Below are 14907 nucleotides of genomic sequence, written 5' to 3' on the forward strand. Positions count from 1 at the left end.
ATAAGAGTGGACACCATTTATCAATGCGACACTGGCCAAATATCTACGAATTATTATTTATTTAACGCATTATTATACCCTCTTATTATGCCCTGATGTACTCCGCACAGCTTACATATACCCTGATGTACTCCTCACATCTTACATATACCCTGATGTACTCCACAGCTTACATATACCCTCATATACTCCGCACATCTTACATATACCCTGATGTACTACACACAGATTACATATGCCCCCACATTATAAACTGAAATACCAGCAAAACCCCAAACAGAACTACCAGTAAGCAAAATCTACGCTCAAAGAGTGAAATGGCGTTCCCTCCCTTCTGAGCCCTACAGCGTGACCAAACAGCAGTTTACGTTCACATATATAGCATCGCCATACCCGGGAGAACCCGCTTAACAGTTTGAGGAATTTGTCTTCAGTGGCACAAACTGGGCACAACATATTGTGCACTAAAATGTCATACCTGTGGAAAATTGCAATTTCCACTTTGCACCATCTAGTGAGCGTTCATTTCTAATTTAAAAAAAACTGTGGGGTCAAAATGCTCACTACGCCCCTTAAAAAATTCCTTGATGGGTGCAGTTTCCAAAATGGATGGTTGTTTTACTATTTGACCCCAGAGCCATGCCATTGTGGGCTAATGCTGCGAAAGTCACCAAAATAGGCCTCAAATGCGCATTTGCGCTTTCATTCCTAAACCCTGTCATATGTCCAAGCAAATGATAAATGCCTTGAGGGGTGTAGTTTACAAAATGGGGTCACTTTCTCTGATACCTAAGGGAGCTCTGAAAATGCAACAAGGCGCCCGTACACAAGTCCAGCAAAATCTGTGCTCTAAAAGCCAAGTGGCGATCCATTTTCAGCTCTGCCATGTGCCCAAACAGCAGTTTAAGGCCACACATGGGGTATTGCCGTACTCGGGAGATATTAAGTAACTGTCACGATCTGTGGGTATGTGGACCCACTGGGCCGTACCGCAATAGCAGCTCGCCAACAGGATACCAAGTCAATGTCTATAGTTCGAATAAGGCTACTTCAGACAGTAGCGATGGTGGGCTCGGATGGGACCTTGGCAGCAGGCAGACACCAGGCACGGTGTAACACAGAAGGTGTAGTATACGGCACAACACGACTCCAACTCTCTATGGCACAGGAACAAGGTAGCATGGGATACATGTATCAGGTACACTAGGAACTGGAAAACACTAAGGGACCATTTGCAAACACAACAACGCTCAGGCAATGAGGGCCCTTCTTATGGTCCAGGGTGAGTATGGGCTAATTACATATTTCATGCATGTGAGCTCGCACCCTACGGGACACTACAGAATGAAGCAGGAGTGAGCGCTGGCATCTCCTAAGGAGATGCGGGCCAGCGCTCACAGATCAATGGCTGCGGCGATTGGGAGGTGAGTAATCCCAACGGCGCATGGCCATTACAGTATCCCCCCTTCTTACACCCAGGGTAGAGGAAGGGTAGAGCATTTCTCTCAAACACGACACTTTTCTAGCTTGGTATACAGGCGATTCTCCCTTAATCGCAGCAAAACTCGACAGACATGTCTCTGATGAGTCATCAATCAGGTAAGGAGAAAAAATTAAGATGTCATCGAGATAGACCACAAAACAGACATAGAGGAGGTCACAGAAGATGTCATTAACAAACTCTTGGAACACCGGGGGGGGGGGGATTAGACAGACCGAAGGGCATCACCAGGTATTCATAGTGCCCGTCTCGGGTGTTAAATGCCGTCTTCCATTCGTCACCCCAGCGCATTCGGATTAGGTTGTAAGCCCCACGCAGGTCTAGCATGGAAAAAATCTTGGCTCCTCGTATGCGGTCAAACAGTTCTGAAATCAGCAGCAACGGATATTTATGTTTGACCGTGATCTGGTAGAGGCACCGGTAGTTGATGCAAGGTCGAAGAGTTCCATCTTTCTTTTTGATAAAGAAGAACACGGCCCCGGCCTGGGAGGAAGACTTTTGTATGAAACCCCACTCCAAATTCTCCTTAATATAAGCGGACATAGATGGAGTATCTGGCAAGGAGGGTATACCCTTCCACGGGGATGGGACGCATCCGGAATGAGTTGAATAGGGAAATTATATGCCCGGTGTGGGGGCTGCGTCTCCGCCTCCCTCTTGCTGAAGAGACCTGCAAAATATGAATAGTGAGAAGGCAATCCTGGCAATGACTGAGCCGGATGGATCTGCCCCAGGCAGTGGTTGAGGCACTTGGGACCCCACTGGAGAACCTCTCCAGAATTCCAGTCCAGAACCGGGGCATGTAGTCGACGCCAAGGCAGGCCCAGCAGCACAGGGTCGATGGCCTTGGGCAGGAAAAGAAACTAGGCTAGCTCTGAATGAAGGGCTCCCACTTGGAGCCTCAGCGGTTTGGTCTAAGATAAAAATTGGGTCGGGCAGAGGCAGTCCATTCATCGAGGCAACGGTCAACGGCCTCTTCAGGGGGGTTGTGGGCAACTGGAGAAGATCCACCAGGTCTAACTGAATGAAGTTAACTGCGGATCCAGAGTCCAGATAGGCAGAGACCCGGTGCGTCTTTTCACAGAACACTATAGTCACGGGGATGGACAATTTGGAAGCAAGTCGTTCTCTACCCCGAGTTGTCTCCCCAACCAACCCTAGGCTCTGGGGCTTTTGGGGGCACAGACGCACAAGATGGCCTCCGAGGCTGCAATACAGACAGTCCTGAAGTGCGTCTGCGTTGTTTCTCCAGAATAGACAACTTGAGATGGTCCATCTTCATAGACTCCTCTGGTGGATCAGCTGATGAGGGCAACAGGAGTTGCTGAAATGTAGAAGAGGGAGTCCTCCTTCCTGACGAACCTCTTTGGACCGTTCTCGGATCCTCATGTCAATCCGGGCGGCCAGAAGAATGAGGTAATCCAGGGTAGATGGCAGATCTAGGGCGGCAAGCTCATCCTTAATTGCAGGGGACAGTCCCTGCCACATTGTAGACACCAAGGCCTCGTTGTTCCAGGTTAGTTCGGCAGCCAGTGTGCGGAACTGAATGGCGTACTCGCCCACAGAGCTGTCCTCCTGGCGAAGGGTCAGTGGCTGATGAAACTCTCCCGGGTTCCTCAAATATAGTACGGAAAGTCTGTACGAACCATTGTAACTCATGGGTCTCTGACGTTCCCAAATGGGGTTTGCGCATTCCAGGGCTTTGTCAGTGAGGGGAGAGATTGTAAAGGCGATCTTTGCGTCATCAGAAGAGAAGGGCTCTGTATAGAATGTAATGTGAATCTGGCATTGGTTCAGAAACCCCCTGCAGGTCCTCGCATCTCCATCATAGCAATGAGGTAGTGGCAGACTAAATCAGGAGTTAGCATTGCCAGGAGGTGTAGGAGGAGGAACCGAAAGGTAACAGGAACAGGTGTCGGGAAGGCTGCAGCTTGTGTATCCAGCCAATGTTCAATGATGTTCACCGCCTGGAGGAGTTGGTCTTGTCGTGACTGGAGGTCTAGCATATCTGAGCGCATGGCTTGTGACGTCGTCATGGTCTTGAATTGACCAGCGGGGTCCATGGCCTGAGTGTACTGTCATGATATGTGGGTATCTGGACCCACTGGGCCGTACAGGGATAGCAGCTGGTCAACAGGATACCAAGTCAACGTCTATAGTTCGAATAAGGGTACCTGTGGTAATTCAGACAGTAGCGATGGTAGGCTCGGATGGAATGGCAGCAGGCAGACACCAGGAGAGGTGTAACACAGAAGGCGTAGTATACGGCACAACACGACCTCAACTCTCTATGGCACAGGAACAAGGTAGCACGGGATACAGGTAGCAGATATGGGAACACTGGGAACTGGAAAACACTAAGGGACCATTTGCAAAGACTAACACAGGTAAATACAACAACGCTCAGGCAATGAGGGAAGGTGCAGGGCCCTTCTTATAGTCCAGGGTGAGTATGGGCTAATTACATATTTAGGGGAGTAATCCTGATGGCCCGCGGCCATGGGTGTTACAGTAACATATTGTGAGGTGTTTTTTTCTCCTATAACCCCTTGTGAAAAGAAAAAATTTAGAGCAAAAACTACATATAGTTGGAAAAAATAGAGAGTTAAATTTTCACTGACGAATTCCAATAAATTCAGCAATAAAACAGTGGGGTCAAAATACTCACTATGCCGCTAGATACATTCCTTCAGGGGTGTAGTTTCCAAAATGGGGTCACTTTTGCGGGGTTTGCACTATATTGGCCCCTTAGGGGCTTTGCAAATGTGACATGGCGCCTCAAACAATTCCAGCAAAATCTGCACTCCAAAATCCAAATGGCGCTCCTTCCCCTCTGAGCCCTGCCGTGGGTCCATACAGTAAATTATTACCACATATGGGGTATTTGCATAATCGTGACAAATTGCTTTACAAATGTTGGGGTGCTTTTTCACCTTTATTTCTTGTAAAAACTACAAGTTTGTTCAGAAAATAAAGTAGATTTAATTTTTAGATAAATTTCTTGAGGGGTGTAGTTTCCTAAATGGGGTCACTTTTGGGGGGTTTCCACTGTTTTGGCACCACAAGTCCTCTTTAAACCTGACATAGTGCCTAAAATATATTCTAAAAAAAAGAGGCCCCAAAATCTACTAAATGCTACTTTGCTTCTGAGGCCTGTGTCTATTAGGACACAAGGGCCACTGTGGGATATTTCTAAAAACTGCAGAATCTGGGGGCGTGGCCTGGACCAGCAGGAGAGCGGACGCCTAAGTTACTTCGCTCCCGCTAATTGAAGAACAAAATGGCTCATATAAACCACAATTGTGGAAGTGGACGGATATTATTAACCAGGGATTACCCGGGTACGAGTGGAGTGAGGAGACAGCGGGATTCAGAGCTTCCGGCGTATCTCCTGCATGTCGGCCCTTCTCGGTGTGGACGCGGCCTCAGACACGTGGCAGCCGGGGACTAAAGTGGAGCTGGAGACCAGCCGTTGTTGAGCTGCACGGAGTAGTGTGCTTGCTGCTCAGCATCTGCAGGCACAGTGTATGCCTGCTAGACGAATCTACCATCCCCCTGCTTCTTCAGTCCTTCCTCTGCTCGCAGCAGCTGCTGAATATCCTACTGAATACGCCGGCTACATCAGACATCATTCCTCCTCTCCCCAGTGAGTACGTCTCCTCTGAAACACTGAGACATTTTGAATTTGGCACTGTCTGCTCACTTCACAACTGCCTGCCATTGCAATACAAAGCGTCTGTTACTTATTTAAATATATACAAGTGTCCTGCACTACACCTGCCTGGTCCTACTCCTTCATGCTGGAGTCACTATTTGGATGTGAGAAATCCTCTCCATTTACGAGTCGCATATTATATATTTAACTGAATACATACTGTTTTCATTTCACCATGGGTGGCACAACGAAGAAAAATGCCAAGTCCAAACCCACGAAACTCACAGAGTTCTTTCAACATTCTTTGTCTCAGTCCTTGGATGTGAATAGAAGTACATCAATTCCCCCATCCTCTCCTACCCCCTCGTCTAGAGCAGACTCTCTAAATGGTGAGATGCATGATCCCCTAGACTCTCACCCTGTGTCAGAAGCAGTGATTAAAAAGCTTTAAGACTCATTGAGAGATTCTCTTCAAACAGATATTAGACAAGCCTTGGGGGAGTTAAGGGCGGACATTCAATCCATTGCTACTCGTACAGATCATATTGAAAACAAGATGGCGGCTTTTGCTAAATCTCACAACTCCTTGATTGATGCTAATGCTACCTTAGAAGAAGAAGTTCAGAGACTTTCTACCAAAGTTCTAGATCTGGAAGATAGATCTAGGAGAAATAATGTATGAATTCGGGGAATTCCAGAATCTATTACACCAGATTTGTTATCTCCATACCTGAAAGAGCTTATGTCCGGGGTACTTCCTCAAAGATCTGAGCTTGACCTCACCATTGATAGAATCCATCGGATGCCCAAGCCGCGTCATATTGCTGCCCATCTTGCTAGGGATGCTATTGCTCGTATCCATTTCTACCATGTCAAGGATGATTTTTTGAAAGCTCTAAAAACCTCTCCAGACCTTCCGGATAAATTTAAAGATGTATCAATTTATCCAGACCTATCGGCAGCTACTATGCTACGGAGAAAGGAATACTTACCTATGACCAAACTCCTGAGAGAAAAACGAATCCTGTACAAATGGGGATTTCCGGTCATGCTAATAATTTCAAGAAATGGGTCTCAACATGTGCGTTTCTCCCCGGCGGATGCAAGAGATCTTCTTCACACCTGGGGTCTCCTTTTAACCCCACCTAACAGTCCGGTTCGTAATCAAGGCGCAAGACCAGAAATGATGACGCCTCTCTGGTCTGAAAAGATTACTCGTTCTAAGCGCAGAGTTGAGGATTCAAACTGTCCATGTCTGCTTCACTTTTCGATAGCTGAGCTTCAAATAAGTGTGTAACTTTCTGCTTGGTTCGATTTGTGGCTCTTTGATAGAGGGTAAAGAAGTTCCACAGACTTTTGCCTCCGTTGTTTTTTCCCTGCAAGATGGATATTGGTTCTACTGTTCATCAGTTATATACTGTTGTGTGTTAATAATAAGATTGATTAATTCCTGACTCTGTTGCGGTACCATTGATGGGAATCAAGTTTCTTTCCTTAAATGTCCATGGTTTGAATTCTCCATTTAAAAGGTCGCTTCTTTGGAAAGCAGTTAAATCGAGATGTGATGTTTTATGTATCCAAGAATCTCATTTGTGTGCTAAAGATGCTTCTCTCCTTAAACATTCTAGATTTCCTCATGTTTTTTCAGCTTCCATTGATAAGAAAAAGGTGGGAGTATCCATAGCTGTTAAAAACACAGTTGCGTTTAAACATGTTAAAGATGTAATCCAAAGGGTAGCTATGTGATCCTGATTTGTGAACTTAATGGCATTACTTTCACTATTGTATCGGTGTATGCTCCTAATTCGAGACAACAGTCCTTTATTAGAAAACTTATTAAAAAAGCTAAAGCTATTCAACAAGGGGGGTTGGTCGTTTGCGGAGACTTTAATATAGTTACGCATGCTCGATTAGATAGATCTGTACCCTCTGCTAGAGGGTCTCCTGATATAAGTGATATTTTACTAGAGGAAAACCTCCATGATGTTTGGAGATACCAGAATGCTTCAGAGAGAGACTATTCCTTCTTTTCTTCTCATCAGATTTATTCTAGGATAGACATGTTTCTGGTGGATAGAGGTATCCTTTTAAATTCTATATCTTCAAATATAGGATCTATAACTTGGTCAGACCATGCTCCTATCGAGCTAGTAATTTCTGACAAATATTACTTACCTCCTAGATCCCCTTGGAGACTTAGGACGCACGTTTTGAAGTCCCCAAAGGTTCAAGAGTACATTGAAAAGGGCTTATCTGAGTTTTTTTAAATGAACGCTCCCTCTGCATCTTCACCAGAAGTATTATGGTGTACCCATAAAGCCTTTGTGAGAGGTTTAATTATACAAGTAGCGTCTAGGGCCAAAAAAGAAAGATCCCGAGAAGTAGATGATCTCTTACATAAAATCCAACAATATGAGGGGTTAATGAAACAAATTCCTTTACCAGGTTATATAGATATATTGAAAAATTTACGAAATAAGTTGAAATCCTTGAATTTGGGCTATTATGAAACGAATTTGAAACTTATGAAATGGAATTTCTACACTCAGGGCGACAGGCCTAGCAAATTATTGGCGAATAGAGTAAAAAATAAATCCGCTAAAGCTAATATCTCTCACCTCAAAGCGAAAGATGGCGTGGATACTTATGATCCTCAAAAAATAGCAGATGCGTTCGCAGATTACTATAGTGATATGTATAATTTGAAGGATGATCCTTCTCTTCCATAAGTAACTTTAGAAAAAGCTCGGGAATTTTTGTCAGCCCTGAATTTACCAAAACTATCTGATCAACAATTGAATAGCCTAAACGACCCTATTTCGGAGCAGGAAGTCAGGACACTTATTAGATCCTCAAAACAAAATAAGACCCCAGGCCCAGATGGTCTTCCCAAAGAGTATTATAAAACTTTTATTAACGTTCTGTCCCCGTACTTTCTTGGTTTGGTAAAGAATATAGCGCTTAATGGCTCCCCTCCCGTGGAAATGTTGAAAGCCATAATTGTTACTATCCCTAAACCTGGGAAACCCCCTGATTCTCCTGCTAATTTTAGGCCGATTTCACTGTTAAATAATGATATAAAACTCTGCTAAATTACTGGCTTCTAGACTTAACAGGTGCCTAGCTTCTCTGATTGCTCCAGACCAGGTGGGCTTTATTTTAGGCCGTCAGGTCAGAGACGGAACTAGAAGGGGTCTTGATTTAATCCAAATTGTGCATAACTTGAAGGTCCCTGTGGTGCTGATTTCATTGGATGCGGAAAAAGCCTTTGACAGGGTTAATTGGCATTTTCTAGAAGCTGTCCTGGACAAATTTGGTTTTCAAGCCTTTATTAAGGATGCAATCCTTTCTTTATATACCTCTCCATCGGCCCAGATTTTTACGTCTGGTTTATTTTCTAAACATATTCAAATCAGTAATGGCACTCGTCAAGGGTGTCCGTTGTCCCCATTAATTTTTACCCTCTGTATGGAACCATTTGCTGAACTTATACGTAGTTCCCGACATCCAGGGCCTCCAGGTAGGCCCTAATGAGCACAAAATCGGGTTGTATGCGGATGACGTCTTGTTGTTTTGTAAATCGCCTCTAACAACGATTCCTGCAATACTTAGTTATAAAATCTTATTCAGCAGTCTCCTTTTATAAATTAAATGTTGCTAAATCCTCCATGATGCCTATTCATATTTCCCCACAAATGAGAGCGTCTATCTCTAAATTTAAATTTGCTTCGGCGGACTCAGGTCTAAAATATTTGGGGATTACGCTCACTTCCAACCCCGCTCAGGTAATTCCTACTAATTTTTCTTCTCTTATTGGGTCCCTTAAACAGGATTGTATACAATTTGAAAATCTTCATCTTTCATGGTTCGCTAGAATTAAATTAGTTAAGATGTTTTTGCTCCCCAAATTTCTTTGCAGAACTATTCCATATATCCTTCTAGGTTCTATTACAGCACCACTCCAATCCTTATTTCTTAATTTTATTTGGAATAAGAGAGCTAGAGTAGCTAAGAATCGCCTTTATCGTAAAATAAAAAAATGGAGGGATGGGGGTACCAAATGTTGTAGCCTATAACGTAGTGGCTATTGCAGACCAAATACATCCCCTTTGGAAAGATGTGACCCCCTATTTGTGGGCTGTCTTGGAAGAGAATAGTCACCCTAAATTTTCATTTAAATCTACTCTTTTAGCAACTTTATTAGGAGCTAACGTACCTAAATTTACTTTGACTTCTATGACCGGTTCGTTACAGGTGTGGGTAAGATATGTTTGCAAAAATAAGTGGGTTCATGTGACGAAAGAATGTATTCCACTTTCTGTTCTTGAGTTCTTTATTCCTCATATTTCCATGTCTCCTTGGATTACCGCAGGTATGAAGGTTATTTCTGATTTTTATGACTGACACTTTTCAGACGTTTGAAGACTTACAGAAGGTCTATCAACTCTCTCATAACCTTTTATACCAATATTTGCAAATCAGACATTGTATCCAATCCATGAAACTTCCTCACTCACCTACCAATTTCACTGCATTCCACAAATTCCTACTTAAGTGGCAGGGATATTCAAAGGGTTTACCACAATTTTATGATTTGATCCTTGCTTTGGACAATAAGGGTAAAACAAGTTATATGTTCAAATGGAAAAGGGAACTGGGAGTAGTTTTTTCGGAGGATACCTGGATTAAACCTTCCAATTGGGCCGCAAAACACTCTAAATGTGTAAATCATACTGAATTAATGCGGAAAATGCACATGAGGTGGTATTTAACACCTTCCAGACTAGCATATATCTTCACTGGTTCTTCTAAACTTTGTTGGAGAGGTTGCGGACAAATAGGATCCCCTTTATATATGTGGTGGTCATGTCCATCAGTGTCTGGCCTTTGGGTTCAGGTATTTGCACTTATTTCGGAATTCGTACAAGTTCCTGTGCCGTTATCCCCTGCCATAGCAATTTTGGATATTAATCTAGGGGAAATAGACCCGTTGGGTAGATTACTTATCCACCGTATTCTTATAGCCACTAGATTGGCCATCGCACAATCTTGGAAATCTCTGATTTTCCCTTCGTTACAGGAGGTCATTAGAAGGGTTAATAACCGATGTTATCATGAAACAGATTTAGTTTCTGATTTAAGTCTTCATGGTCGGAATCTGAGGAGATGGAATTCTTGGACTCATTCAAAATACTATATTTAATTGTGACCTTCAATGGATAATTTGAGAAGTGTTTCACTTGTATGGAATGTCAGTCTATTACGAACAGTATTGTGTGTATTTTGCGGTTTTTGTTTTCTCTGTATTGTATAAAATCTTTCAATAAAAATTAAGACTTAAAAAAAAAACAAAAAAAAACCTGCAGAATCTGGGCAATAAATAATGAGTTGCGTTTCTCTGGTAAAACCATCTGCATTACAGAAAAAAAATTATTACAAATGAATTTTGGGAAAAATGTGAACCGCCTAAGGGGTTAAGAAACATTCTGAATGCGGTTTTGAATACTTTGAGGGGTGCAGGTTTTAAAATGGGGTGATTTATGGGGACTTTCTAATATGTAAACTGGCCTCTGAAAAAAAAGCATTTTGACATTTTCTGGAAAATGTGAGAAATTGCTGATAAAGTTATAAGCCTTGTAACGTCCTAGAAAAATAAAAGGATTTTTAAAAAAACGATGCTAACATAAGGTAGACATATGGTAAATGTTAACTAGTAACTATTTTGTGTGGTACTACTATCTGTCTTACAAGCAAAATACATTTAAATTTAGAAAAATTCAAAATTTTACAAATATTCTCTGAATTTTGGTGTTTTTCACAAATAAACACTGAATATATCGACAAAATTTTACCACTAACATAAAAAGTGTCACGAGAAAACAATCTCAGAATCGCTTGGATACATAAAAGCAATCCAAAGTTATTACCACAGAAAGTGACACGTCAGGTTTGAAAAAAGGGGTTAAGCATTCCCTTGAAAAGTGTTCAGACAAGGTGTTTCACTGTACATGAAACGTTATTATTATCCTTTACTTCTAAGTATTATATATATATATATATATATTTATCTATTTTTTTGATGTGGATGCTTTTATTTATTGTCACATTCTTGTAAATCTTCCACAACATATCTTGTAATAAACCACATATTCACTCTTTGTTACTGCCTCTAGTAATGATCTTATCCTCCATATCCACACATTTTCTCGAATTCTGCTCCGTTTTCCTCTCTAACTTTTCCCTTGTCTACACTGAGTTCCCCGCAAGTGGGCTTGATATTTTGCTTTTTTAGTTTGTCCCTCCTCTCTTGCCGTAGTTTCTTCCCTTAATGAAGCCTCCATGACAACGGGGACGCTCTAGTTGCCTCAGCGCTTTTTGTTGATCGGAGACTCGCCTCAGTAATGGATCATTTGTTTCCCAAATCCATTTTCCTTTTTTTTTTTTATTACCCCAACCCTCTACCCACTTCTAAGACTTGTTTTGCTCCGCTGATCGATGCTTTTGTCCACCGCTCGCTGACTTGTGCTCTTATTTTCCGGCACAACGTTATTATATGTACATATATGAATTATATTTTCAAAATGGTTTTTATTAACATTTTTCAATAAAGGATACAAAAAGTAAAGAGGGGATGGGGTATGAGTAACATAAAATATAATAACAAAGAGAAAATAAACAAAGAAGAGGAATCGTGAAAATAAAACAAAGATGCATCCAAAACGGCAAATATATCTCAATGAATGTCAGATGAATACGACCGGACCATTTCAGACATCCACATAATTGGGGGGGGGGGGGGGTGACAGGGAGAGAAAGAAAAAAAAAATACAGATAAAACAATACATAACAGTCATAAATATAACCATTGAGCTCACCGTCTCAATATATTAAATAGGTCAGGTGAGGGGATATACAAATTAAGCAAACTACCGGCTCGCCTCCCCCTTCCCGCATGGTCCTCAACACCAGTGAGAATGAAAGCATGGGCATGGAACCAGCCAACCACCCCGCGTCAGTCCCACCAAATATGAATTATGTTTATAATGTTATTTATTTTGATTTTCATTTTATCCCTGCTTTATGTATCTATCTTTATGTATATTGACTTTGTGCTACATTGTGACTTCCTTTTGCGTCACTAAATGAACACAATTTCCCTTCTTTCCTGTTAAACTGCCCTCTGACGTCAGAGAGCAGTTACTCTTTTGGCGTGTTTTTTTTTTTTTTTTTTAAAACAGTTGATATAATTGGACTACAATACATAAGTTGTGCTCGCTTGACTAGTATGTTCAAGGCCTGAGGAAGACACTAATGCAGTGTCGAAATGCGTAGCCATATCAAGTCCTAATAAAGCGCTTATATACTTAATCAATACTGTGAATCTGGTTTGGTGTTAGCAGAACTATTTATAGTTTAATTTGCTCTTATTAATTATTATTCTTCCCTATGTGGCTTTTCTGATGATCCCGAAGTTTGCCTTTAGTAATAAAACATTTTCCACATGCTGAACATGAATATGGTTTCTCGCCGGTGTGAATCCTCTTATGTACAACAAGACTTGATTTATCTGTAAAATACTTCCCACATTCTGAACATGAAAATGGCTTCTCTCCTGTGTGAATTCTCTCATGTGTAACAAGATATGTGTTTCGGGCAAAACATTTTCCACATTCTGAACATGAATACGGCTTCTCTCCTGTGTGACTTCTCCAATGTGTAACAAGACTTGATTTTTGCGTAAAACATTTCCCACATTCTGAACATGAATACGGCTTTTCACCTGTGTGACGTCTCTCATGTACAGCAAGCTGTGATTTTCGTGGAAAACATTTCCCACATTCTGAACATGAATACGGCTGCTCTCCTTTATGACTTCTCTGATGTAAAACCATATATGATTTATCTATAAAGCACTTTCCACATTCTGAACATGAATATGGCTTTTCACCTGTGTGACGTCTCTCATGCACAACAAGCTGTGATTTTCGTGGAAAACATTTACCACATTCTGAACATGAATACGGCTTCTCTTTTGTATGAATTCTTCGCTTTGTAAAACTACCTGAAATCTTTGTGAACTGTTTACCATATTGAAAGCTTTTACCCCCTTTCTGAGCTGTACTTGTAGTAACAATCTGTGATTGGCCAGTAGAAGGTTCCTCGTGATTAGGGGAATTATATAATCGATCTGTACTGTAAAGTCCTGGATGTACATTAAGGGTAATGAAGTTTTCTCCTGAAGACTGCTGCATGATATCTTCATCTTCTACTTTATAATTTATTGATAGCATGATGTTTCCCTTAGACTTCTTACTGGAGTTTTCTGTAGAATTAGGATGAATTTCATTATCTTTTTGTAAACCACAAAGTATACCGATATATAACATTCATATTAGGCTGAAAACACGCACATGCAGTTTTGATGCAGTTATTTTTTAATCAAAGCAAAAAGTAGATCCAGCAGGAAGGAGAAGTATATGTAATTCCTTTTGAATCTAATCCAAGCTTTGGCAAAAAAAATAAACAAAAACCAACAACTGCCACAAAAACTACATGTGTGATTTCAGCCTTATATTTTCTATTGTTATCAAACTTATATATCACTGATAAAGTCCGGGTTTCTGGTCTATGTCTAGTAACCACTTTTATTACATAAACCTTGACTTAATAAAACAAAAACATGCGAGCACAAGATTATCCGGCCATCAAGCCTGTCCTCTACCAACACATTTGGTCCTTCAATACCAATTGGTATTCACTATAATACAACAACAAAGCGACCCTCTGGTGCCGGGACAACGTTTTAAATATGATAGTGTATCTGGAGTAACATTACCTGGTGCCCTTCATTTGTGCCCCTCTGACGTGGATTTGCCGTTTTAGGGTCCCCTCTGTACTGTCCCAAAATGGCTTCTTAGGACTACGAACATGAGACACTCCCACTGTTCTCAGATTGGCCACAGCTGCTCAGGTGAGCAGTTTTGTCCAATCCGTGAACAGAGGAAGTGTCTTATACTTTGAGAAGCGCTATGGCTATTTTGAGACAACACAGAGGGGACTCTAAAACAGTGGATCAATTGCAGAGGGGCACAACTGAAGGGCACCAAGCAATATTACTCCATATACCCCATCACATTTATAATTTTGTCCTGATCCCGGAGGGTCACTTTAATATTTTTACTGACAAATCTAACCTTAGGCATTGTCTACATTTAACAAGATAATGTGCAAAAAGACAAACCACACATCTCAGGCTGAATTCACCAACATGACAATAAGGTCTGTATATCCTAATGTCTGAGCAGTCACCTGATCTCAATTTTATCGAACACACTTATTATGTAATGAAATAGATAGAGTGAGGTTATCGATCAGAATCTGAATTAAAGGTTTCCGGTACATTGTTGAATTCATTCCACTAAGGCCAGCTTCACACAGCCGTGTTCAGACCGTATGTCGGTCGCATTTTCTGGACCAAACACCGTTCAGGTAGCCGGACTTCTAGCATCAGTTATCTACAATGCCAGGTGTCCCTGCAGGAATACTGTCCCATACTGCAATCCTGATTTTAGTATGGTAGTCCCGCGGAGAGGCATTGACTCGAAGCATCATGGATGACTATAATGCTAGGAGTCTGGCCCCCTAAACTGTGTTTGGTATGGGAAATACGGCCAACATATGGTCCGAACACAGCAGTGTGAAGAATTCAGGGGAAAGAGGTTCTAAGGAGAAAGAGGCTTCTATCAAGTAC

General features: G+C 41.7%; 1 protein-coding gene and 1 pseudogene across 4 annotated transcripts in view; one reads left to right on the forward strand and one right to left on the reverse strand.

The window, feature by feature from the left end:
- Nucleotides 1-14907, forward strand: part of LOC142656808 (uncharacterized) — a 609035-nt pseudogene that overhangs the window by 143273 nt on the left and 450855 nt on the right.
- LOC142664266 (uncharacterized) overlaps nucleotides 11775-14907 on the reverse strand; it is a 29918-nt gene continuing 26785 nt past the window's right edge. For all 4 annotated transcript variants that reach the window (XM_075843514.1, XM_075843470.1, XM_075843321.1 and 1 more), the window contains one exon: nucleotides 11775-13479. In XM_075843514.1, coding sequence (XP_075699629.1) covers nucleotides 12584-13479 — 896 coding nt within the window. In that variant the 3' untranslated portion in view covers nucleotides 11775-12583. The remainder of the gene's footprint in view (nucleotides 13480-14907) is intronic.

The sequence above is a fragment of the Rhinoderma darwinii genome, chromosome 1 (genome assembly GCF_050947455.1).
Source record: "Rhinoderma darwinii isolate aRhiDar2 chromosome 1, aRhiDar2.hap1, whole genome shotgun sequence".
Lineage (NCBI taxonomy): Eukaryota > Metazoa > Chordata > Amphibia > Anura > Rhinodermatidae > Rhinoderma > Rhinoderma darwinii.